At 42.3% G+C, this 26429-nt stretch overlaps 1 protein-coding gene across 1 annotated transcript; it reads left to right on the forward strand.

Moving 5' to 3' along the window:
• The first annotated feature begins 764 nt into the window (after positions 1 to 764).
• POU5F1 (POU class 5 homeobox 1) lies at positions 765 to 26208 on the forward strand. The gene is made up of 5 exons (XM_089500032.1): positions 765 to 1379; positions 16627 to 16738; positions 19323 to 19453; positions 24158 to 24322; positions 25905 to 26208. Exons 1-5 carry the CDS (start codon positions 765 to 767, stop codon positions 26175 to 26177), a joined length of 1296 nt encoding a protein of 431 aa, XP_089356158.1. The 3' UTR covers positions 26178 to 26208.
• Positions 26209 to 26429: the final 221 nt, after the last annotated feature.

Raw genomic sequence — 26429 nt, forward strand, 5'->3', positions numbered from 1 at the left:
GACTTCACCTGCCTCCTTCCTTAGCATCCTGCCTCAGGATCTCCTGGATCCTTTCAAATCCTCATCTTCTTGGATCCACCCATCACCTTCTTTCTTTCTATCTTTCTTTACTTTTAAAGAAAATAACAACTATTAGAGAGAGAGTTTAGAAGGCCTTGCTTTGAGCCTTCTGGATCTCCTGCCAACTTCTTTTGAGGCTCTAAGAAGAAGAAGAAGAGGATACTCTCCCAACCTTGCTTTCCTCCTCTTCACCCCACTCACTCTTCCTCCAAAGCTGCAGAAAGACTCAAGTTGGCTTCCAGGGGAGACGTTTGGCCTTGGTTTTTGTTGCTGTTGAGTGGCGGGTTTTTGGGGGTGACATTGTCCAGACCCTGAAGAAGCAAGGAAGACTCTAGGCCTTGTTCATCCACAGCTGCGGGAAGGACTAAAATTGAGCCTCTCTCCCTTGACCAGAAGTGCAAAAGTTGGCTTCCAGTTTAGGAGCCTAGTCTGCCTTGACCATAAAACCAAAGGCTAGCTTCCAGAGTAAGAGCCTCTGCACCTGCCAGATCCTGAAGAAGCTTGGAAGAGCCAACTTTTGAGAAGAAGAAGTAGTAGTAGTAGTAGCAGCATCTCTGGTGCCCTTGCCTTGCCTCCTTGGGCTCCCTCCTGAGCCCCATCCCCTTGCTTTCTGAGCAGGGCCTTCCAAGGGCCCAGGACTGTCCAGGGTCCCCTCCTTGAGGCCCTTGACCTTCTCCATCCTGAGTGCCCCCCTTCTTCTCCCCATGGCGGGGCATTTGGGCCGGGGAGGGGAGCTGGGTCCCCCGGGGGGCTACCCCTTCTCTGCCCAGAGCCGCCTCAGCGCCCCTCACCCAGAGGCAGCAGCGGGGGCAGCGGGGGGCTTCTTGCCGGACCCCTACAGCGCCGGGGTCACAGCCGGCCAGGCCTTTGGCTTCAACCCCGGGGGTCTGGCGGAGGCCCCGGGGGGCGAGCTGCCCCGGAGCTTCTGCCCCTTCCCCACCGGCGGGGAGCCCTGGCCCTTCCCCGGAGGGGGCCCCCTGGGGCCCTCCTATGGCCTCCCCCAGCCGGGCCAGGCCCTGGCCAGGGCAGAGGTCAAGCTGGAGCCCGACTACCAGCCCCAGCTCTACGGGCCCCAGCAGCGCTACTACCTGCCCCCCGCCGCCCCGGCCAGGGCCAGCCCCGACGACGCCGGAGGGGCCTCCTCCTCCTCCTCGCCCCGGGGACCCCAGCCCCCCTGCAGCCCCGCCGCCAGCCAGCAGCCCCCCGAAGGAGCCAGCCCTTCCAGCAGCGCCAGCCCCCGCAGCCAGGGCAGCCAGAGCCCCGCCGAGGAGCCCCCGGCCCCCGGAGGAGAAGGCCAAGAGGGCAGCGGAGAGGAGGAGGTAAGACCAGGGTGTGGGTCCTCCTTTGGTAGCACGCGTCCTCCATTGGGGACAGGCCCTAAGAAGCATGCATTTACACTTCTATGACTGTTTTGAGCCTTTCTTGGGCCGTGGACGGCTTACCGGACGCGTCCTCATTTCCCCCGGACGCGTCCTCCAAAGTGTCCTCCATTTGGGGCCCGGCTTAAGGCGCGTGCATTTACGTTTCTAAGAGTGTTTCGACCCCACTGGGCCATGACCGGGCACGCCCTCCTTTTTCAGGACGCGTCCTCCAAAGTGCCTTCCGTTTGGGGCCTGGAAGCATAGGCTCAGCATGCCTTGACCTTGCTAGGAGGGCTATGGAGCTTGTCTTTGGCCATGGCCAGCCTTTTTCTAGAATGCCCCCCATTTGTCTTGAATGTCCTCTTTTTCCAGGACACACCCTCGGTTTTAAACTGTTGCAGGTTTAAATTAATGTGTTTTGAGTGATGTTGTTCATTGGTGACTTGTTCTTGCTCCCTGCCTCCATCCATGAGGGGTGGGCAAGACAGGATTTATTATTATTATTATTATTATTATTATTATTTCTTCTTCCTCTTCTAAATTATTAATTTATTTATTCCTTCTTCATCAGGTAAGACAGACGCATTTTAAAACAGGCCACATTCAACATATTACTATACAAGAGTAAGCCTAGTGTGTAGCGGTTTGAGCCTTCTTGGACTGTGACTCTGGAGACCAGGGTTCAAATCCCAGTTCAGCCAAGTAAACACACTGGGTTTACCTTGGGCAAGTCACACTCTCTCAGCCTCAAAGGATGGCCATGGCCAAAAAAAACCCTGAAGAAACTTGCCAAGAAAACCCCATGATAGGGTTCACCTTAGGGGTGTCATGAAGGCACACAATGAAAACAGTACTTGAGTTAAATCTGTTGCAATATCTATATCTTTATCTACCTACCAGGAATAGATAGATAGATTATGGGCCCGAACAGACAGGCCAAAATAAGGCTGCTTCGGGCCATTTTGGAGGTATGCTGTTTAAATGAAGCATGCATCCTAAGAGGCCAGAAGCTGTGCCAATGCGCTCCAGTCCTTAGGACTGGAGTGAGGCTTTGGTGCGGCTTCTGGCCTCTTAGGATGCATGCTTCATTTAAACAGAACACTTCCAAAGTGCCCATAGATATATATTGCAACATATTAACACAAGTATTTCTTGGGCCTCCCTGTTCATGGACTGCAACCCATGTTTTCATGCCATAATGAGGGAGGTTACGCCTAATGCCCCTTGTTAGTCCTCAAGATAAAGCAAGGAGAGTCCTACAGGACTCAAAGACCTTGGCTTATTAGTCTGGAAAAACAGTTTGCATTGGGATCATTCAGCTTCTATCATAGAGGTTGGTAGCTTGAGCTTTTGTAGACTTAAGCCTGTATCCACATACATCTGAGGAAGTAGGCTCAAGTCTACCGAAGCTCATGCTACCAACTTCTGTGTTTCCATTAATCTCAAAGGGCCTGCCAGATCCCTTGGCATACTCACCCCTACAGAGGATCTGTAAGTGCTAAAATGCCTTCTGGCCAGGGAATACACACTTACTGTTTCTAGTGAGGATGCCCACTGATGCCCTTATGCCCTATGAATATGTAGAGAGGATGTTCCCCTTATACTTATGTAAAACCTGTGGATTCTGCCTTATCTGTTTGGTTTCAAGCCTACTGATAAGGTATCTGGCTCTGGCAATCTTTGGAGTAGCGCAAGGTTGAAAAAGGGATGTTTGGTTTATACCCAGGAGACCTGAGTTCAGATCTGTCCCCCAAAACAAGGGAATTTGCATGGTCATGGGTTGCCAGTCAGGAAGGATAAAGCAGGACAAATAGTGATCACAGTCCTAGGTTATTTGAGACACAACCAGAACATACAGAGCTACCTTGCTTAGTAGTGTATAAGGCTCTTTAAAGTCAATATACTGCCTTCAACTTGAGCTAGCCACATGCCTCACTACTGACTATTCCTCACCTTTGACTATGATGGCTGGGGCTGCTGGGAGTTGCAGTTCAGTTATATCTGGAGGGAGGGATGCATGATTCCCACCCCTGGGCTACAGTGACTAGAGAATCTGCATCTAGTGTCAAGAAAGTCCATGAGCACTTTTCTTATTAAATATGTTAGAGGATAAGGACGAAAGGTTGCGTGGCAAGATCATCTTTTATGCGCCAACAACTGCCAGGTTTCTCCATGCTCAGTTTTGGAAGGTAGACAAGAAACTGGTAATAGAGGACAGGCTAACAAAGCTTTATGATGTAATTGTAATGCAACTGGATTTACTATGGAAGAAAGTAAACTCGGACCAAAATGTGGGATTGAAAAAAGATTGGCAGGAAATTCTGCATTTTGTTTTCTGGTGTCTAGTTGTGGTGTAATCCTATAATGTATGTGGGGTTTCGGGAATAAGGATTTGTAATTGTCGCTGGCTGTTAGTATCTTCATTTTATTTCGCCCTGCCCTTCTCAGAGATTACATTTCTTCAGATCCTCCATTCCCAATGTGTATATATATTCCAGCAAGTCTGGATGAAGTAGATTTTTCTATGACTTTTGTGAAGTAATTTCTTAGTCTTTGAGGTGCCACAAGATTCAGCTCTGGGTGTATCACTCTGCAGAATTAAAGCTGTTTGATGCCACTTTAATTTCCATGATTGTAATGTACATAATCCTGGGCTTTGTAGTTTAATGAAGTATTGAGCCTGGTCGGTCCAAGAGTTTCCAAACTACAAAGCCCAGGATTCTTCTTTGATATATATTAGCTTATAATAATTTTCATTAATTCGTACCGATATATTTTTCAAATGTCTTTGTTCCCAAATTTTATTCCATTCATATTCACAAAACTTACATCCTAATTCTTCTTCTCATGTCTCTTTCCAAATATTTTGGTATATTTCTTTACTTTTATTCTCCATTAATATTTTATACATTTTGCTAGTTATTCCTTTCATACTTTAATCTTCCTCTAGTTCTTTTCCTTTGTGAATTATTTGTTCAAATTGAGTATATTTTTTTCTTTTCTATATTCTTTTTCTTCCAATTTTTGAACCATTGTTCTATTTGCATATAATGAAACCATGACATTTTTATCCCCCTAAGTTTCTCTTTTATATTTTCTCTTCCTATTTTTAATTCTATCCATTTTCTATTTTATCTATCTTCCTTTCCTTTAATTCCTTATCTAACAAATTTCTTAATTTTGGGGGGAATGACTTTACCATTATTATTGGTACTATCAATGAATTTTCATTCAACAATTCTTTTTTATATTTACTGTATTCCATATTTCTACTATGTTTTTCATAATTGGGTTTTCAATTTCTTTAATTTCTTTCCTACTAAATTCTTTAAAGAAAATATTCCCTATTTTCATATGTATTTCTTCTTTTCCTGTTTCTAACCAGTCCAGATCTGATATACCTAACATACCTTCTATTACATATCTTAATTGATTGGCCACATAATATCCCTTTATATTAGGGAGACCTAACCCTCCCTTTCCCTGGGATCTATACCAAAACTAGTTCTTTTTCCTCCATTACAATATAGGTTTATTAATTGTTGCCACTTATTTAATTCAGCTTCTGATATTTTTAATGCTATCATTCTAAATAATTTTTTTTTTTAATTTTGGTAAGATTTTCATTTTAACTAGTGCTATTCTTCCAAACCGTGGTAGTTTGATTTCTTTATATTCTACCAGTTTTTCCCCAACTGTAAGCTACTCCCTTTCTTTCTCTATTTTTACTTGTACAGGTTGTCTGTAAAATGATAATGACTGAAAACAAATTATGGCAGCTTCCTAATGTTAATGTGGCACCTTGTGTGTCTGTTACCCTGTGTTTTGCCTGTTCCTTACATTCATGACACGTGCCTTATTTTCTTTTATTACTTGCCTCTTTTGTAATTATGATTTATGGCGTTACTGGTTTGCAATACACTTTTTGCAGATTAATTGGCAACATTTTAAAAAGGGAGTAGTACTTACAGGTTTCAAGTCTGCATAGTAGGAGAAGAGAGAAGCAGGAGAGAGAAGTTGGGTGAGAGATTAAGCAAGGGTAATAAAAAAATTTTAAGGTCTTATGTAACAGCTATTATTTCTGATCACTTTGTTTGCTTTGGGTCACTTTGGAGGTATGCTGTTTAAATGATGCATGCATCCCAAAAGTCCAGAAGCCACACCAAAGCCATGCTCCAGTCCTAAGGTTGCAGCAACTAGTATTCAAAAGTAGTCCACTTTCCATATAGGTAGGCTTTACCTGGCTATCGTAGTGAAGAAACAGATCATCTTTCCCTCAGTTGTCAAATCCCTCTTTCAAGCCATCTAACTCAGCAGTTCTTGCTATATTCTTTGACAGCAAATCCAAAAGGTTTAATTATAATTGCACATCTGAGCATGGAAGAGTTTAGCTTCCAAGATCAGACGTGATCCACTTTTCTCATATCAGTTCTTTCCAAAAGGAAAAAAAGAAGAAGGCATAGCTGTCAGGTAGCTGGAGCGCCCTTAACCCATTCCTTAGGTGTTATCTCCTGCTTATCTCTTTCTCTTTCATTCTGAGAACAATACATGAGTAGTCTTATGGGAGTTCAATGCTAAGTCTCCTGGGATTCCTGAACATTATCTCATGGTATGGAGAAGCAAGAATTGTGGTGCAGGTGAAGCGCGGTCTGCAAGTTCTGCATGTGTCTGTCCAGGGAAGGAGAGTTGAAGCTGTGGTGATAACATGTGAATACATCTTGGCTTTAGCAGCCTTCTATAATTTCTTTGAAAATTCCTGTTTTGCGAGCATTCTTTGCTTAGATCTAAGAGAGTATTGTGGTGAGGGTGAGTTCATGTTCACTTGGGTGTTTTATCTCCCAAACTGGACCCAAGGTGGGTTACAAAAGATACCTAAAAGCAGCAACTGTAAAACAGTACAATCCTAAAACACAACTAAAAACATCACATTAATATAACAAGTTAAAAATATAAAACCATTACAAACATACAAGAACAAGCAAGGTGCAGTTAGATATTAAGATTGCTTAAAGATAAAAGTGTTTGCCTGCTAGCCAAAGGAGAGCAGGGAGGGGGCCAGCCTACATAGCTTCCCATGGAAGGAAGGAGTGGTTGGAGCCTCTGCTGAGAAGGCTCTCACTCTCATGTCCTCACCAAGGCCAAGATAGGATTGGGAGATAGGTCAAGCATCAAAGACTGCTACCTTGATGTTTGACCTCTCATGCTGACACATCCCCTGAGGAATGCCATTGTCACTGATGCTGCTGAATCTTGCTTTTGAAACTGTGACTGGAGAAATCTAGCACAGTGACATTTGTAAAATGAGTGAGGTGCCACAAGACTGTTGTGCTGTTCTTTCAGTGGGAGCAGAGGAGAAAGATCTGGGCAACTACAGATGGGGAGTTGGCTGCCGTAGCTATATAAAGGAGCTGATAAGCCATTTGTAAGCAACCCTTTTGTAGCATCAGCTGCAAGTCTTTTAATTTGACAGGGACAATCCCTATTAATCTACTTTTTCAGTAACTTTTAAACTGTCTCAGTTCCTCTTGTCTTCTTCCACATCCCCCTTTGTTGTACCTTACTTCAGTTGCTGCATACTGACTTGAAAGTGCAAAAGGAGTCTGTACTCAGTCATTTCTTCAAGGAGTAGAGTTGGGGAAGAAACAGAATCTTGCCTTTCCCACTAGGCTCACAAGGAAGAAAACAGCCGCAGCCTTTTCTAGCTTGGGTGTTCTTCCTCATTAGTAACATTTGTCATCTCGGCTCCATTCTGATGTTTGGCCATACATGCCCCACTTTTTATCTGTGGAAGGTTGTAGGTAATTGGTGGGAGATTTGATTTCTAGTAGTCTGCAAGGTTTTATTTTCCTGCCAGATTAAATTTATTACAAACTTCAGGTTTGTCAGATTTACTCCTGGGTGCATTTAAAAAAAAGTGAATTCCAAGTGTGGAGTCAGATATAAAACATACACCCATAGAACTGAAGACCAAGTCCCTTTGAGCGCATTCTGACCTTGCCGAAAAATTGGTTTTCAGCGCTCAGAACTGAACCAAGATGTTTGACACAAAATCATACTCCTGGTTAACTCAAATGTTTCTTCATTACAGCACCCCAATTTAGGTGGCAAAAGACACTCTGTTGTCACTTGTTAAACCACTGTAAGTAAGGCACTCTTGCAAATCACCCTGATATTTGCTAAAACTTCTTCATCTTCCATGTGTCCACTCCTCCAGTGTTAGTGAATCTTGAGAACATCATGATGATAATATTTTTTGATTTCAGAAAATCATCTGACAGTGTTCCCCTTTTCTTAGCAAACTGATTAAATGCAGCTTCAATTGACTTAACTGCAGGTTAGAAGACAGTATTCAGAGGAGCTCATAAGGGCTTGCCCACAGATTCCAAGGAGGCTCTGAATTTGGGGACCGCAGGGCTCTATCCTGGGGTTCTCAGTTGTTGTGTGTCTTCAAATTGTTTCTGACTTAAACCTTAAAGTGAACCTGCCAGTGCTCTTCACCATTTGCATTGGTCACTTAAATGAAGGAAAGGAGGAAATCCTTGTCAAATTTGTGGGTTTCACAAAATGTGGGTGTTGACACAGACCTCAAAAGACAGCGCTAACATTCAAAATGACCTCGAGTCTAAAAAAGTAACTTTCCAAAGCATTCTGAAGCAGAAAAATTGAAGGGTGTTATGATTAGAGAAGGGGGACATAAACACACAGATACAATGTGAGGTCTAGCTGGCTTGACACTGGTAGGTATGTATAGCTTCTCAGGACTAGTCTTTCAGAAACCTAAATCAAGTGTGGTTTTAGTGTAGCATTTAGCAAGAAAGACAAATGCAGTTTTTGACTTGTGCAAACCATAGATTTTTAGGTTGAGGTTCCACAGGATTTTGTATCTGATCTGGAGTACTGTGTCCTTTTCTGGGTGGCACACTTTAAAAAGAATATAGTGGAGCTAAACTCAGAGGAGGACAGTAAAGATGTTTTCATTGGCACAGAAATACAGTAGTATCTTGAGAAGACTGAAAGTTGAAAGAAATGGATGTGTGGTCACAAGAAGAAAAGAGTCATATCACTCTTCAGGAACCTAAAGTGTAGTCACATGAAAGAGGACAAAGACTTATTCTCTGCTGCCCTAAGGGCAGGACTAGATCTAATGATGTAAAGTTTCTAGGAGGGCAGGTTTTGCTCAAAAGATTAGAAGGAACATGTTGAGACTTTTCTCTGCTGCTCTGGAGGGCAGGATAAAGATTACATCTGACGGGTTTAAAGATTTCCCCAAAAACCCAAGACCTGTGTATTAGAGACATTATGGTTGATCCACAACCAGATGGCACATTTTCTCTTTGACAGATGTGTGCATTTCTGCATCCTTTCTTTCTCATGAGAATCTGTAGATTAGATATATGTGTACTAATTTATTTAAGCATGAGTGTGCCCCATTTTCTAGTTTCAGGAGTGGGAATCCTGTGGCTCTCCAGATGTCATTGGACCATATCTACCATTATCAACGTTGATAATTTTCAGTGTTGATAATTCTGGGTTTTAGTTGTTACTGTGTGCCTCCAAATCATTTTTGACGTATGGTGACCCTAAGGCAAACCTATCATAGAGTTTTCTTGGCAGGTGTCTTCAGACCAGAAGCAAATGCATAGTTTGAGAATGTGCTCAGAGGCACCTTGTTCTGTAATCCTGTGTCTTGCCTTCCTAAACTGTTGGGGAAACTTTCCAATGGCCCTGGTTTGAGGACTGCACAGTCTTGGCAAGAAACAAAATAAATCCTGGTTGGACAGCCTCAAATCTACCCGCCACCATTCTAGGTAAAAGTTTAAAGCAACTTCAGGTATCCACTTTGAGTCTGTGCCTAAACTGCAGACTTCATGACCACAACACTTGTCCCAGTTTTGGGTTTTTCCTATTTTCTTTCCCCATTTCATTTTGTTCTGTCTAGCTATCCCAATGAATTATTGGTCAGGAGAAATTCAAAGTTTGCACATTCTTGTGATATTTGGTCATGGTTAGATTCCCCACTTGGTAATGGAAACCTGCTGGGTGACCTCGGAAGAGTCACACCCTCTCAGCCCCAGAATACCCCATGATAGTTTCGCCTTAGGGTCACCATAAGTTGAAACTACTTGAAGGCATACAATAACAACAAAGTCCAGTACAGGCACAGTTACCTCTTTTTCTAAGTTCCAAGAGATCTAGTATCTTTTTCAAATGCAAAAAGGGTCAGGGATAAGAACAAAAGAGGGCAATGAGAATCAGACCCCAGGCTTGCCCAAGGAAGAGAAGCTATCACCACAGAAGTTTCAAGGTTGTGCAATAAAAAAGGGGACATTTTAAAGAGGCATTTTCTGAAAGCTTTCTTGAGCAGTGGATTCCTCTGTTTGAATTTCAGACATGAATCTCCTTCTCAATCTAACCCACCCCATTCTGTCCCTGATACCTTGGTATCAGAAGCAGATGCTTGTAATCAGAAAGAACAGAGGACTGAGTTTTCTCTTCTAGTGCTTGATCATTTGAGGGTGTTATTAAGTGGTAAGGCTTCAATCTGTCTGCAAGCATTCTCTGTTCATTCTCCAATATGTGGAGGAGGTGGCAATACTTTTTTCCCACCAGGCCACCTTGAATGCCATTGAGGGGGGAGGCGAGATATAAATAAAATAAAATGAATAAATAAAACACATAAACGGGGGAAATGGATGTGGAGAAACTGGAGCGTGTCCAAAGGAGACTAAAATGGTGAAGGGTCTGGAAACCATGCCCTATGAGAAAAGACCTAGGGAGCTGGGGATGTTTAGCCTGGAGAAGAGAAGGTTAAGGGGTGATATGATAGTCCTGTTTAAATACTTGAAGGGATGTCATATTGAGGAGGGAGCTGACTTGTTTTCTGCTGCTTCAGAGACTAGGACCCAGAGCAATGGATGCAAGCTACAAAAAAGAGATTCCATGTAAACATTAGGAGGAACTTCCTGACAGTAAGGGCTGTTCGACAGTGGAACACATTCCTTTGGAGTGGAGTGGAGTCTCCTTCCTTAGAGGTCTTTAAGCAGAGGCTGGATGGCCATCTGTCAGGGATGCTTAGATTGAGATTTCCTGCATGGTAGAGGGTTGGACTATAGCCTTTCAAAGAAATTAATTTATAAAGTAAGGCTAGCAAAAGGAGGTATAAAAGAAGACCTTTTTTTATATCACGTGGGCTGCATCAACACTGCAGCATTAATGCAGTTTGACATTGCTTTAACTACCATAGCTCAATGCTGTGGAAACCTTAGATTTGTAATTTTGTGAGCTATTAAGCCTTCTCTGTCAAAGAGCAATGGTACCACAAGAAGCTACAAATCCCAGGATTCCATTGGATGGCACCATGGCAGTTAAAGTGGTGTCAAACCGCATTAATGCTGCAATATGGCAGCAGCTGTGGAAGCCACTTGCTACTTTTATGTGTCAAAGTAATGGTGAATTTAAACCCCTGAACGACCAAGTTAAAGTTTGGGTTAATAATTAGATAAATGTGACTATGATAACATCTAAAGGAGTAGAATGGAAATTGCAGATAAGAGGTTTGACAGAGTAGTATCTCTATTATGTACTAAGGGGTGGGAAGGGGTGGATTGTTGTCAACAAAAGGGAGGAAATTGTAATACTACTGTTAAATATCAATAATATGATTTTTAAAAATTAAACAAGTAGTAAAAACAACAACGGCAGACTTTGTTAGCACTGGCAGGGGAACTGAACCATAGTAGTATAATTCTGTCAACCTGTGTGCAGTCATTTCAGAGTCTGAAAGATTGCAAATCTGAGCCAAATTTTGCCTCCTCCTCTCCCCATAACCACCTTGCACCATCTACCATGTGTCCTAGTGGTTTGAGGGCCACTGTCTGGGAAAATGGGGGGTTGACATTGCTGGAGGGTATGGAGAGGAGAGCGGTAAAAATCACCCTCCCCGAAGCAGCCTCCAGTAGTTGGAATCATCTCTGTGGACTGGGAGTGCTCATCATGTTCTGGAAGAGAACTTGGGATCCAATCCATTGCTTTTAGCAGAGATTGGCAAAGTTAGTCTTTTGAACTACAATTCCAGGATCCTTCAGCCAGAACACTGGCTGGAGGATTGTAGGCATTGTGGTCCCAAGAAGTTACATTTCCCAGCTTTGTCTTTACAGATAGGAGGGCTTACTTCAGCTTCATCTCAAGGATGAACTAAGTCTGAAATAGGAGCTTTTTGTAGCATTCAGATCAGTATTCATGCATTTTCAAGACAGTGTTAGCAAACATTTCCAAGCTGGACCCTGAAGTGTATTAGGTTGTTTGACATTTTTGCTCCTTGAGGTGGAACAGAAAATTAGAGTCTTGACTTTATGCACAAGGAGCCAACTACTTAAGGCCAGCTAAAACATTTTGGCCTCAGAGACAGTTAATCCCACAAGCTGGAAAAATACCACCAGAGTAATTAAAGAACAATTTGTTGCCCTTTTCCTGACACTTGAAATCATCTGCCTGAGGCCTCTGTCTCAATGCTTAATTGCTGTCCTGCCCTGTCCTGTGATCAATATGATACCAGAGGGTACAATTACAACACTCTTGAACTTGTATAATTGTATTTTCAGATTGAAGAATCAAAGCTATTGTTTTTCCCCCCAATGCCAGCAAATGTTAAAACTTTGCCTTTCAATCACCTGGGACATCTCCACACTACAAAGCTATGATTCCACTTGAACTGCCATATTTCCATCCTATGGAATCATGGGATATGCAGTTTAGGAGGGGGACATTCAGCATTCTCAGTCAAGGAGCTCTAGTGCCCCACCAAATGGCAAACCCCAAGATATCACAGAACACAGCCTTGGTAGTCAAAATGGACAATCTCCTCCTTGTTTCCCTTCCCTATGATTTGGATAATGTCTTGCCTGATTAAGATCTTGAAGGCTTGCACACATTTTTATACCTTTTTGTAACCAATCAAGGTCTTATTCAAATATAGATTTTGGGGGGAAACTGCAGTGGTAAATTGCAAGAGGGTTTCTCCCTTCAATTTTTAACCACCATTGAAGAATGTGCTACCCAACTTACCTGCTGAAAGGTCCCCTGATGTCGACCACAACAAGCTCCACAGCTGGAGCATGTCAAGAGGAGTTTGACCAAAATGGTGAAGGGTCTGGAAACCATGCCTTATGACAAGAGACTTAGGGAGCTGCATATGTTTAGTTTGGGAAGAGAAGATTAAGAGGTGATATGACTGCCTTGTTTAAATGAAGGGGTGTCATATTGAGGATGGAGCAAACTTGTTTTCTGCTGCTCCAGAGAACAGGACACGGAGCAGTGGATTTAAACTTCAGGAAAAGAGATTGCACCCAAAAATTAGGAATAACTTCCTGACAGAAAGAGCTGTTGGAAAGTGGAACATACTGCCTTGGAGTGTGGTGGAGTCTCCTTCTTTGGAGATTTTTAAACAGAGGCTGAATGGAGTACTCAGGAGTACTTTGATTGTGAGCTCCTGCATGGCATGGGTTGAGTTGGACTGGATGTCCCTGTGGTCTCTTCCAGTTCTGTGATTCTATAATTCTAAGTATTGAATGACCTCAGGATGGGAATAGTGAACACTGTCTTCAAGTTGTTTCCAATTTATGGTGACTCTAAGGCAAACCTACCATGGGGTTTTCTTGGCAAGATTTAGAAGTGGGTTTACCTTTTGTTTCCTTGTGAAACTGAGAGAGTGTGACTTGCCCAAGGCAACCCCAGAGGCATGTTTAGGACAGTGGTGTGTTCTAGACTTTAGGCTTGATTTGTATGAAGTTTTTGTCTGGCAGTTGCTTGGTGTCCTTGGTTGGCACATCCATCATAGAACATGCTTGGCTCTCTGTGGCTGCATGTCTTAATTAAAAGCTTTGGCCGTGCAGGCAAAGTAACAAGCAATCTATGTGACATTTTAAAAGACTGGTGAATTTATTGTCTTGTAAACTTTTGTGAACCAGAGCCCATCTGGTGATGTCGTCTCTAAGGCCCTTTACTATAATGAAAAACTGGTTGGCCAACATCTGAATGTCTCTGAGGTTTTCCAGGGCTCCAGGGAATGCAGGTTCACAATACACAAAATATCATGTATCCTTAGATTACATAAACCTTGCCTTCTCCATCTTCCCTAGAAGATAATGAGATGCATGTGGTGCTCTGCATTACAACTAGTCCGCATGTACCTATGAGCTCCTGTCAGTAGTCCCAGCTCCTGCCAATCTAGCAATTTGAAAGCATGTGAAAATGCAAGTACAGTAGATGAATAGGTACCACTTCAGTGCTCTTTGTCTTAGTAACAGAGATGAGCACCATCCCTACTGCCAGACATGACTTTACAACCTTGTCAAAGGGGAATACCTTTACTTTACCTTTACAAATCCCTATAATAGTCTCACCATAAATCAGAGTCGACTTGGAGACACATAACAGTGTTGGATGTGGTGTCATAATTTCTAGGAACAAGATTTTTTCAAGAAAGAAAAATCAGAAATGTTTAAAAGAACACTGTATGAAGTGTTTAATTAAAAAAAAACCAGTACACAAAGACCTGCATTCCTTGTGGCTCTTTCTCCACCTGCCTCACACCATTTTAAAGAAAAAATCCTTTTTTGAGTAGGAAATGGTTAAGCTCTCTGATGGGCCATCTGTCTGGGACAGGATCATCCCAGTTACCTTTAACTGAAGGTAACTTGGTAGGCTTGCCAAAGGCAAAAACAACAAAAGGCACTTGTTTGCCCGTTTCCTTATCAGGGATGATTTCATGGCAATCTGCAGAGAGCAATAGAGGTTGTGTATTTGCAGGATGGCATTAGTCTGCAGGAAAGATCTAACAGATTAGAACTGTGACAGTTCAAGGGAAGCATGGAGCAGATTTGTCTATGGAGTTTTCAAGCTTTGTGAAGTCGAAGGCCAGCATCCATAGTTTTTTGTGGGTTTTTCGGTCTATGTGGCCATGTTCTAGAAGAGTTTCTTCCTGACGTTTCAGCAGAATCTGCAGCTGGCATCTTCAGAGAGTGCTCTCTTCCAGGTCAGCATTCTCTGAAGATGCCAGCCACAGATGCTGGCGAAACATCAGGAAGAAAATCTTCTAGAACATGGCCACATAGCCCGAAAAACCCACAAAAAGCATTTCAAGCTTGGTAATTGTTAAAGATTTTGTTGTTGTTATGTGCCTTCAAGATTTATGGCAACCCTATCATAAAATTGGAAGGGACCACAGAGGCAATCCAGTCCAATCCCATTCTGTCTTGCAGGAACTCACAATCAAAGTCCCCCCCCCCCCCAACAGATGGCCATCCAGCCTCTGTTTAAAGACATCCAAAGAAGGAGACTCCAACAGAAAGTGGGTTCCACTGTTGGAACAGCCCTTACTGTCAGGAGTTTCCTCCTAATGTTGGGGTGGAATCTCTTTTCCTGCAGCTTGCATACATTGCTTCATGTCCTAGGCTCTGGAGATGTAGAAAACAAGCTTGCTCCTTGTTCCATATGACACCCCTTCAAATACTTAAACAGACTTATAATATCGCCTCTTACCTACCCTGATCAGTTGTGGCTTTCAAGGACAAGGACGATCAATCTGTGTGAGGGGAGGCAGCCCAGACCTAATACTGTAGCAGCTATGATGTAGCCTTTATAGTATGTGGAGAGATTTTGTAGCACCATTGAGACTAACTGAAAGAAAGAAGTTGGCAGAATGAGCTTTAGTAGACTTCATTCCTCAGATGAATATAGTATTTAGGAGTAGTTAGGAGTGACTTTGTCCTTCCAATGAGTGCTATTCAAAGTAGGGGTCCATGGACTGGGGCCAGACTGGGAGCCATCAGCTGCTAGTCCTTAAAAAGTTTCCAGAAAAGAAAGAAACAATTGTAGCCAATGGTGCCAAGCATGGTACCTGTCCCTGGCACAGTGAGGCAAAATTGCTTAAATCCAATATCAGATAGCTTGAGACTCACTGTTCCAGATGACATTGTTATCTACTAGTTTTAGATCCGGTCTGTATGGGGGAAAGCACCATTTTGAGTTTCCACAGATTGGAAATGGAGAGAAGAGGGATACCATATTTGTGTAGAATGCATATAAGCCCTAATTTCCTTTCTTTTCTTTTCTGATCTTACTTTATTTTCCCAGTTTGGGTGGTTGCTAGACTAAGCTTAATCTGTGCAGAAAGTCATAGATAAGTGATTTTTCAAACCACATTTTGGAAAATATCTATGTAATGCTGACTGGGCAACTTGCATATTTCTGTCTCAGCTTTCATCCAGTTTAGGACTTCAGTCAGCTTATAACACAACCCATTTTTAAATGATTTTTAGTCTTTTCTTTAAGGACTGAATTAGTTTCAGGCTTCAATGTACAAAAAGAATCCTAAAGACAATGCAATGACCCAAAAATGCAGAACAGAATATTGAGTGAATATTTCTTGTCCAAGAAAACCATATGAAATGCATGGGGTTGCCATAAGACGGGTGACTTGGAAGTGCATACACATATGCAAGTTATAACAAAATCAAATATGAGGTATTTCAGTGATTTACACTGGCTTCTGTCACCACAATATATTACTATGATGTTTATCACACTATACTCTTAAAGTGCTACTATTCCACTTTGACTCCTCTAGCTGCCTCCTGTTGCATTCTGGGATTGGCAGTTTTAAGGAGGGGTATTTAGAATTCTCAGGCAGAGAAGTTCTCTGCCTAAGAATTCTAAATACCCCTCCTTAAAACTGCAAATCCCAGAATGCAACAGGAGGCAGCTAGAGGAGTCAAACTGGAATTGTGGCACTTTAAGGGTATAGTGTGATAAACATCTAAAACACCTTGTGTTTGTTTGTTTTGACTTGCCTGTTGCATCACCAGTGTACTGATTTACAAAAAGAGATTTCTAATCTGCAGAAACTATTTATAGTAGCTGACCAGTGGCTAAACTAATCATAATCTGGTTTTTACTGTCAGAATACTTATCTTATAATTGGGCTAATAAAATACAAATAGTTGGCAACCTAAGGAGGAGTTAAGTGGGACGAAAGGATGGCTTGGGGTTATGGATGTCTGAGGTGTGAGAGAAAGCTATATAAATTGCCTGGCTCCCTGGGAAAGGGAAGAAATAAGTGGTGTGGGATGTTATTGGTGTGTCTTCTCTGCAGAGAAACTGGACTTTTTTCATAAACCTATCTTTTCCTCTATTTTGCCCTCCTTAGGAGAAGACATCCTCTGCAGAAATGGAACAATTTGCCAAGGAGCTGAAGCACAAAAGGATCACGCTGGGCTTCACCCAGGCAGATGTGGGAATGGCCCTGGGATTGTTGTATGGTGGGTATAACAAAGGGGAGCTTGGAACTGCTGAGGGTTTTTTGCTTTTTTGGGGTGGGGGTGGTGGTAGCAGTCACATCATGTCTGACAGAATTTGAGCTGTGATTTGGATGGTCCAAGCCTGACAAGCTTATCTCATTACTAATAAACCCAAGGGAGATTTTAGCCAGATTTTTGCCTGGATGCAGTCGGGAGGTGGCAACGACGGCGGCAAAATCCCTGTGATAAAACCTGGCTGCATCCTGAATTTGAATATAACTAGGAAGAGGTAAAGCAGGTTTATTAGTAATGCATTAATCTCCTAACTCACTGGATAATTCTGCAGTTTTTGGCACTGCAGACAGAATTAATGCAATTTGACGCTGCTTTAATTTCCATGTCTTAATGCTGGGATTTGTAGTTGCCTGGAACCCCATAAAACTGCTTCACAAAAATCACCCTAAAACTCAAATCCAGGTTGCATCTGTACTCCAGAAATAATGCAATTTGAGACCATTTTAATTTCCATGTCTCACTGCTATGGAATTTAGGAATTGTAGTTTTGTTAGCTATTTAGCCTTCTCTGTCAGAGTTCTGCTACGGCAACAAACTACAAATCCCAGAATCCCATAGCAGTGGAATTCTTGATGCATGCATGTGTGTTTCTGTGTCACTGCATAACATACCCTCCAACTGTCCCAATCTGGCAGTGACAGTCTTAATTAATCCTCTGTTGTCCCACTTTTTCAGCTAAGTCTCAGTGTCTCTCCTCCTCCCTTTGTCCTCAGCTTACTTCAATTGCTGCAAACTGAGTACAAAGTGCAAAAGCAATTTACACTAATTAACTCAGCAGAAGGGAGTGAAGAGGAGCCGCTGGAATCTTGCTCTTCCCAGTCAGTTTTGTTTAACTTCATAAAATCAGAGTTAGAAGAGACCACATTGAATCAAAGAGTTGGAAGGCAGCACATAGAATCATAGAGTTTTAACATAAATATTCTAATTTGCAATTAAAGTAGTATACATTTAGAAAACAAAGATACAAAGAGGAAAAAAGAAGTGAAAAAAGAAAAGAAAAAATACATTAAACTAATACAAATATAGAGGTCTGACCTCCCTCTCAATCCAAACTGTAATGCAAAGAAAAGTATAAGAAAAAAAAATAAAATTTAAAAAATCCCATTTTATCAAATGTTCACTTTAAACACATGAAACTATGCATATGGAAATACACGTAGGCTGTGCATATGATATTGTAATTTAAAGGCCTAATTTTAATTTTGTTCGCTGTTTTATGTGACAGTTATTGCCATGACATTCAGTGATACACGGGAATTCATTTGTAAACTTTTTAAATTACACGGTCATCATCTTTACACAACCCTAAATAAAACTCATTTCCGCTAACTTCTATGGCTGCATTTCTCTTGTCTGATTAAATTTGCCCTTTCTTGGGAATCATATGTCCTGATTTGAGCTTCTAGCTGTTCTGTTCAAATACAAAGATCTTCATGGAGTAACCATTTCCAATTTTTAACTTATTATTTCCTTTTAAAAAAAGAGGCTTCTTGCAGTGAGGTGGCTAATATTATCTTATGACAAAGTATTTGTTTATACTTTGAATTCAGCATGTGCTTTGACTTTATCATACAAAATATAAAATAACCATTTCCAAAATTTAACCTATTCTTTCCTTTTAAAAAATGCCTTCTTGCAGTGAGGTGGCTACTATTATATTATCTTACAAAAAAGTCTTTGTTTATATTTATACCAACCTTGTAGGAGAGACTTTCTAATACAGTGATTTTTAAAAATTCAGCATGTACTTTGACTTTATCATACAAATGTAGCATAGTCTGCATCTGCACTGCAGAAATAATCCAGTTTGACACCACTTTGACTGCCATGGCTCCATGCTATGGAATTCTGGGAACTGTAGTTTTGTGAGACATTTAGCCTTCTGTCAGAGAGCTCTGGTGCCACAACAAACTACAGATCCCACAATTCCATAGCATTGAGCCATGGCAGTTAAAGTGGTGTCAAACTGGATTATTTCTGCAGTGCGGATGTAGCCATAGTTATAATAACCAAATGTAACAGCCAAATTTTAAATAAGGGCCTTCAAGTTCCAAATAACCAAGAATGTTTATCAGTTATCTTCAGCTTTTGTATTAAAATTATCTGTCTGATCAACACCTTTTTGGTTGATTAAATATACTGACTGATTAAATTTTGTAACTCTAATTTGTCTGTAGAGTATCGCATGCTGAGGACCTGCTTAATTTAATCTTTTGCTCTAGTATTTGTATAGGGAATGGAGATAAAAGGATATACTTCTGTATTTGCTGATTTGGGAGCATACGTATTTGGAGGAAAATGAACAGAACTGGAAAGCTGTTAGTAGGAGTTAAACTTAGATACCTCTCCAGTTTTGCAATTATTAGACTGAAATTATAAAACAAAAGAAATGGGTACAGTTGCCTATTGCCCCCAGTGATTCTCTAGTTAGGACTGAGGCCTTTCTGTTTCACACTTGCCAGATTCCTGTCTCACAATCCAAACCTAATTCTTGCCCCTTCCCTGCCACCCCCTTTTCTTCTTCCTGCAGGGAAGATGTTCAGTCAGACCACCATCTGCCGCTTTGAAGCTTTGCAGCTCAGCTTGAAGAACATGTGCAAGCTGAAGCCACTTCTCCAGCGTTGGCTGCAGGAAGCTGACAACAATCAGAACTTGCAGGAGGTGAAGTCCTGGGATGGGGAGGGTATAACTTCCATTCCTGGAATCAAGTATTCATGTATTTGTGTGTGCCTTCAAATTGCCTGTTGACTTCTGGTGACCCCATGAATGTCATAGGATTTTCTTAGGCAAGGAGTATTCAGAGGTGGTTTTGCCAGTTCCTTCCCTTGAAATACAGCCTACAGCACCTGATAGTCATTGTGTAGAAAGTGGAATTTGGGGAGGTGTTGCTTGTCACACAAACAGGTAAAAAGCAACACTTGCTGAAATCCCCTCTTTTTATACAACCCTTAAAGGAACAGGAGTCCTCTCAAGTTCTTAGTCTGGCAACACTGCATGTGCGTGCCTTCAAGTTGCCTCTTGATTTAAGGCGGTTCCATGAATTGGTTTTCTTAGGCAAAGAATACTCAGTTCCTTCCTTTGAAATATAGCCGACAGCGGTACCTAGTATTCGTTGGCAGTCTCCCATCCAAGTGCTAACCAGGGCTGACCATGCTGAGCTTCTAAGATCAGATAGGATCTGGTGACTTCAGGGTATGTAGGTTCCCAAATGTTATTTATTTAATGTATAAACTACCCTTCAGTAACACACATCTCCTGAGACTCGTGTAATAGTTTGCAAATAAGTGGCAGTCATAAAAAACAAAACAGATAGCAGTAAATTGCCAAAGCCCTAATGAGAAAATTAAACACCAGGAAACTTTAGGAGGTTGGAGAGATTAAGGTAAAGACAAAGTGTGATGGATCCCCTTTCCAAGGCTGGGCCTGTAGTTTCAACCCTTGCACTCTGTCCTTATCCCCTTTTCCCTCTTAATACTTTCCTGGATTGGGTACTGTGTGGGGCAGTGGCTGTGTTGTTTTGGAGAGTTTACAGTGGTAAGCATAACTAGACTCTCCACAAATTCATAGGCACAGATGAAAGCAGTTGTTAAAAAATAAGCAGAAGTTTATTAAGACACATTTAGATACTGTAATACATTAAATCCTAAAGTACTCAGTCATTGATAGCTCCCCTAAACCATAGTCAGTTCTTTCTTCTGGCTGACTGTCCTGGTTATCATCTTCTCTCTATCTCTGTAATCTTTCCCCTGTTTCTACCTGTCTCCACAATCTTTCCCCTATTCCTATACCCTGTCTCTCAGCAGTCTTTCCCTTGCCAGTCTATACCATCTTTTCCATCTCTCTCAGCAATTTTTCCCTGCCTCTGACCCATCTTTTCCCCTGTCTCTCTGCAGTCTTTCTCCTATCACTATACTATCATTTTCCCTGTCTCTGAATTCTGCCCCCTGTCTCTAAACCATCTTTTCCCTGTCTCTCTGCAATCTTTTCCCTGTCTCTAAATCATCATTTCCCTGGAGCTTATCGCTCAGAATTTTAAACCGGTTTCAGCCTCCTGGGTTGGAGCCAGGACACAGGATGGAAGCGGGGATTATCACATACTAAATCACCTCTGAATTGCTGGCTGCCATCAGCCCGGGTCCCTGTCGGGTCCAAGCTGTGCTCTGCCAGCACTTTTAGAAGTCAGAAGGCTTTCCAACTTCTAAAAAGTGCTGGCAGAGTGCGGCTGGGACCCAGGCTGATGGTGGCTGGCAGTTCAGCGGTGATTTAGTGGGCGATAATCCCCGCCTCCATCTCGCATCCCGGCTCCACCCTGGAAGGCTGGAGCCGGTTTAAAATGCTAAGTGATAAGCTCCCTTGTCTCTCTGCAGTCTTTTTCCTGTCTCCATACCATGATTTCCCTATCTCCCTCTGTCAATGGCAACCCTCCATTTTGTAACATTGGGCTGTGCTTGGCTGGTACCAGCCAGGCTTGCCCAGCTTCTACCTTCATAGGGAGCAATCTGGATGAACATGGTTAACGTACTAAAGATTTTGTCATGGTTGAAGACAACATAGGAAGCTGCTGTTATATACTGAATGGGATCCCTGATCCAGCTACTCTGCCTTGCTAACAGAGTTTGCCAAGGTTTCAGGAAGGATTCTTTCCAAACTTTACCTGGCCACCTCCCATCCAACTGTGGGTATACCTCCATTAACAAAACAGGTGTGTTCCAGGGCATTACTACTTTAACACAAACAGAAATAACATGGAAAGGGTACCACATAAAAGAAGAGCAGTTCAAGAGGATTTAGCAAACAGTTTATCCCAAACTAACAAGATCGACATATCAAATGAAACACCCTTGCATAAGTCAATTAAAACATGTTAAATCTTCTAGAGATCACTTGAAAACTTCTTCCAAAATGTAACCAGGGATTTCCCCCCTTTCTTTCGCTAGCCTCCACTTTTCTTATGATTTTCATTTTGGTGGCCAGACTTATAAATGTGTGCGTTTGTTTTTAACATGTTGGGGGAAGCTGGTGAGTCTGGTTGTCTGGTGTCTCAGTTTCTCTCTATATTGCTGTTCACTGATGGGATTTTCACTAAGGGATTTGGGCAGCTGATGCAATTTACCTTGCCTCTTGTAGACAGAGGCACACAGCTACAGTAGGAGTGACTAGAGCAAAATCCTATTCCTTCCCAGCTCAAGTTTTATTGCCTTGTTTATTGCATTGTCAGGATTATATGGTGTTGGGTCAAACCCAATAGAATATTGAGTCAAAATTTGCATTTGCTAAGGCAGAAATTAAAATGTATGAGCTTCCTTAATTTAAAAGTAAACTCTGTTAAGTCACTTCCCTTTGTAATTCAAAAATCTCCATTAACACATTTTAAAAGAATATATTATTTCTATTCTCTGGGAGTGAATAAACAGAATTGGTGAAAGAGGTAGAGAAAGTGCATTAACTCCAATATCTAGAAAGGGTTTTGTTTTGTTTTAGGTGAAAAAGGGGAAAATAGAGAAAAAAGTCTAGATAGAATACAGGCTGAGTCTCCCTTACTGGAAATTCTTGGGACCAGAGGTGTTTGGGATTTTGGCTTTTTTTGGATTTTGGAATACCTGCATTTGCATATATGTACATAATGAGATGAGAGCCAGCATGGCATAGTGGGTTGGGTGTTGGTTAATGACTTTGGAGACCAGGGTTTAATTCCCACCTCAGCCATGAAACCCAGAGTGACCTTGGGCAAGTCACATGCTCTCAGCCTCAGGGGAAGGCAATGGTAAACCTCCTCTAAACAAATCTTGTTAAGAAAAAGCCATGATAGTTTTGCTTTAGGGTCACCGTAAGTCGGAAACAACTGAAAGACACACAATTCAACATGCGCATAGCTTGAAGATGGGACCCAAGTCTAGACATAAAATTCATTTGTTTCATATACATTTTATACACGTAATCTGATGGTAATTTTATACAATATTTTTTAATTCCTTTTATTTTGTTAAAACAACAATCACAATTTAAAATTCACAATACATGACAAATATTACATACACAAACTACAAATTTAACAAAAGTCAAATGACAATTCATAACTTAAATCACTACACAACCCCCCCCTAATCCCCACACACTACACACCATCCACAATTACTATATATCTAACACTCAACGATACACAAACTGACTACAATTAACTGACAAAAAACTGGTAATTTTATACAATGTTTTTAATAACTTTTTTTGCATGAAACAAAGTTTGTGTAGATTGAATCATCAGAAAGCAAAAGTGTCACTATCTTGGCTAGCCATGAAAAAAAGATTTGGTTTTTTGGATTATTTCTGATTTTGGAATCCCAAATAAGAGAGACTCAACCTGTATAAAACTTTAGAGAAGACACTTTTGGAAACAGTAAGCGTTCAGGGTGGTGTTGCTTGTTGGCCAAAGGAATAACAGAATATGCTTTGGGATCATTTGAAGTGTCTCAGGATCCATTACAAAGACCTGAGATTATTAGTGAGACTTCTGCTGCCTCCTTGTGGCTGCTGTGAACAGCAAAGCTGGCAAAGTCCTTCCCTAAACTGGTGCCCTCGCTTTTGCTTGGATAGGGAAGGGTGGTACATCTATTGGGTTCAAAGATGCATATGAGTGCACCCAACTGGCACTTTCCCCCAGGAGCCCAAATGGGAATCAGAAATTTGTACATTTCTCAGCTTGTGATGCAGTCTGCCCAACAAAAGAAACATTTGAAATACATACAACAAGAAAGGGATAAACAAAATATCCACAAACACATTTTAGGCAATAGGAGGAAAAGTGTAAACTTGAGAAATGCACACAAATGCACACCAGTATCTGCCTGTATGGGTAGAGGAGGAGAAACTCTCATTTGATGAGTCAGAAGAAGGAGCTTGAGGTGGAGATCGAAGAAGTTTGACTAGCTCAGGTTCGATGGCATGTAGAGAGATCTTGTAGCACCCTTGAGACTAACTGAAAGAAAGAAGGTGGCAGCATGAGCTTTTGGAGATTCCAGTCTACTTTCTCAGGAGCTCATGCTGCCAACTTCTTTCTTTCAGTTAGTCTCAGAGGTTCTGCAAGATCTGTCTACATACTGATTCTACATACTAACACGGCTATATCTCAGGTTTGATAGGTTTGCACACCACCAGTTATGGACTGTGACTCCCATGAACCCCAGACAACTTTACCAGTGAAAGGGATGTATAAGTCCCATACAATACAACTAGTATTGTCCAATAGAACTATAGTTCAATGCAACTATAAGGTAGGAAGCTATGCCCAGCTAATAATTGGGGGGGGGGGGCACTGTATGATGTGATGTTCCGATAGCATCACCCAACATGGGTTTCCTCTCTGTGCAGCAGCTATGCACCATGGAGTCGGCCATGATCCAGGCTCGGAAGCGCAAACGTACCAGCATAGAGAACACCGTGCGAGGTGCCCTTGAAGCGTACTTCCGACGCTGCTCCAAACCCACCCTCCAGCAGATGGTTCAGATTGCTGATGAACTTGGCTTGGAGAAAGATGTGAGTGACCCCATCTTCCTCCATCTCCCCAGGCAGCACTGCCTACACACACACAACCCTTGCCAGTTCTCAAAAGCAGATTTTGCATAGCATCTGCTGTGACAGGTTTAATAATCAAGACAAACAGGAATTGTGGTTTTCATCTCTATTCTACACAGATGATTGCTGTAGACAATTTGATCTGTGTGGCAGCAAATTTCTGGTTTTAAGAATCTTGACTCCACGTTTGCTTTGATTTCTTTGTATCAACACAGGTCTCAGTTGTCTCAGGATGAAGACAAAGTCCTAGTGTTATCTTTCTAAGGTCATCCAACCATATTGCCCTGTTGACATTTTATAAAATGTCCTCTTTTAAATCAGCCCTGATGATGCTGGTGTACCTTCAAGTTGTTTCTAACTTAATCACAGGGCTTTCTTGCCAAGACTTCTTCAGGAGAGGTTTGCCATTGCTTTGCTCTAAGGCTGAGAGGGTGTGACTTGCCCAAAGTCTGTCAGCGCAACTGCTGGGGTCCAACAACCACTGTCAGCAACTCAAATGAGTTCTGGGGTTAAATCAGACCCTTGGAGCAGAGCTGGCAAATTTCCAGAAGCCGAAGCGTGGCTCCAAAGTCGCAAGTTGGGATGACAGCAACTGGATGTCTTCCAGGAACTGCAGCAATGCAGGAACCTCCAGGGACACACAGCAAACCGATGCTGTAGCTTCTTCTGATAAACCACCAGAGAAACTAAGTCTCCCAAAGTGCTCTTTATTCACAGTGCTATTATAGAAAACTAGATCTCTAAAACTCCAAACCATACCAATCCAACTCCTTCTACAAACCCACACCACACCCTTGCAACCCCTCCAGACCATGTGGTCTCTCAAACCCAGTGAGTTCAGGTGTGTAGCCATGTCATGTGTTTCCTGTGCAATCTAGACACATGGTTTCATCATCCATGGCTACATGCACTTGGGCATTGAAGTGTCCTTGAGCCAATGAGCTTCAGCTGTGCTGATCAACCTTGCCACTCTGCTGAATGCTCATGGCCAAACACACACACATCAAGCATTTCCCTGTGTGCTGTGTTTTAACCCTTCAAATCCCTGACAAAGTCACCCCTGGGTTTCCATGGCTGAGTGGAGATTTGAACCCTCGGCTCTCAGAGTCCTGGTCTGACACTCAAAACACTACACCGTGCTGGCCCTCTGAAGTAATGTGCAGTGCCTAATGATAAAATGATAGCTGGCAAATGCAAAGACCCTCTTATTCCTGTTTTGAAGATGGGAACTGAGGTTGAGGGAGCAGTGGCTTCTTCAGGCTAGCCAGTGGGCATCTCCAGATGCAGGGATTCCAAAAACTGGAGGCACTTTGTATCACAGACACCCTGGCACTGGTGCAAAGCCCTCACCCCTTAGAAAGGGGTTTGCAGAATTCTCTTGGGGCTGGGATGGATCCTGAAATGGGGAACTGAAGGTAACACAGAATGCGGCATATTTGGCACCCAACCCTAGGGACTGAGATAAAGGAGATTGCTTTGACAATAATGTATGTCTCCCCTCTTTTTTCCTTGTTTCCTTTTTTCCTTACCCTTGCTTATGTAGGTTGTCCGTGTCTGGTTCTGTAATCGTCGCCAGAAGGGCAAGCGCAACACCGGACCTGGCCCTCGGGATGAATGTGATGCTTTTGCTGCCCATGGCTCACTCCAGGGTCCATCCCTGGGCCTTGGCCCAGCTCATCACCAGCTGGCCCCACCACCTCAGGGCTTCAGTGCCCCTTTTGCTGCCTTCTATCTGCCTGCATTACATGAGGGGGACCACTTTGTCCCAGCCACCTCTGGCTCTGCAGTTATGGGCCACCCCATGCATTCTAGCTGAAGAGCTCTGTTAACAAGCCCCTCCCTCTGAAAGGTCAAGGAAGAGGTCCTCCAGCCACTTTTTAAAGGAATGGGGGTAACCTTGATGAGGGGAAGAAGCAGGGGCTATTGGGTCTCTCGGGTCTCTCTTTTTAAATATAAATCAGGGATGTGGGTCTTCTTCAGGATAATCAGCCTCACTTTTTTTAGATATAAAGATGTGTTATCATGATTTTAAATAGATTTCTCATTAAGTTCCCAAAGTGAAAGATGC

Source organism: Sceloporus occidentalis, unplaced genomic scaffold, assembly GCF_023333645.1.
Source record: "Sceloporus occidentalis isolate IW3139 unplaced genomic scaffold, rSceOcc1.0.p SCAF_1, whole genome shotgun sequence".
Lineage (NCBI taxonomy): Eukaryota > Metazoa > Chordata > Lepidosauria > Squamata > Phrynosomatidae > Sceloporus > Sceloporus occidentalis.

Excerpts from the sequence above, each read along its gene's own strand:
- POU5F1 (XM_089500032.1), top strand. The coding sequence starts at position 765 with ATGGCGGGGCATTTGGGCCGGGGAGGGGAGCTGGGTCCCCCGGGGGGC. Across the intron at positions 16,739-19,322 it reads GGCCCTGGGATTGTTGTATG|GGAAGATGTTCAGTCAGACC; the intron begins GTGGGTATAACA and ends TTCTTCCTGCAG. Across the intron at positions 24,323-25,904 it reads AACTTGGCTTGGAGAAAGAT|GTTGTCCGTGTCTGGTTCTG; the intron begins GTGAGTGACCCC and ends TTGCTTATGTAG.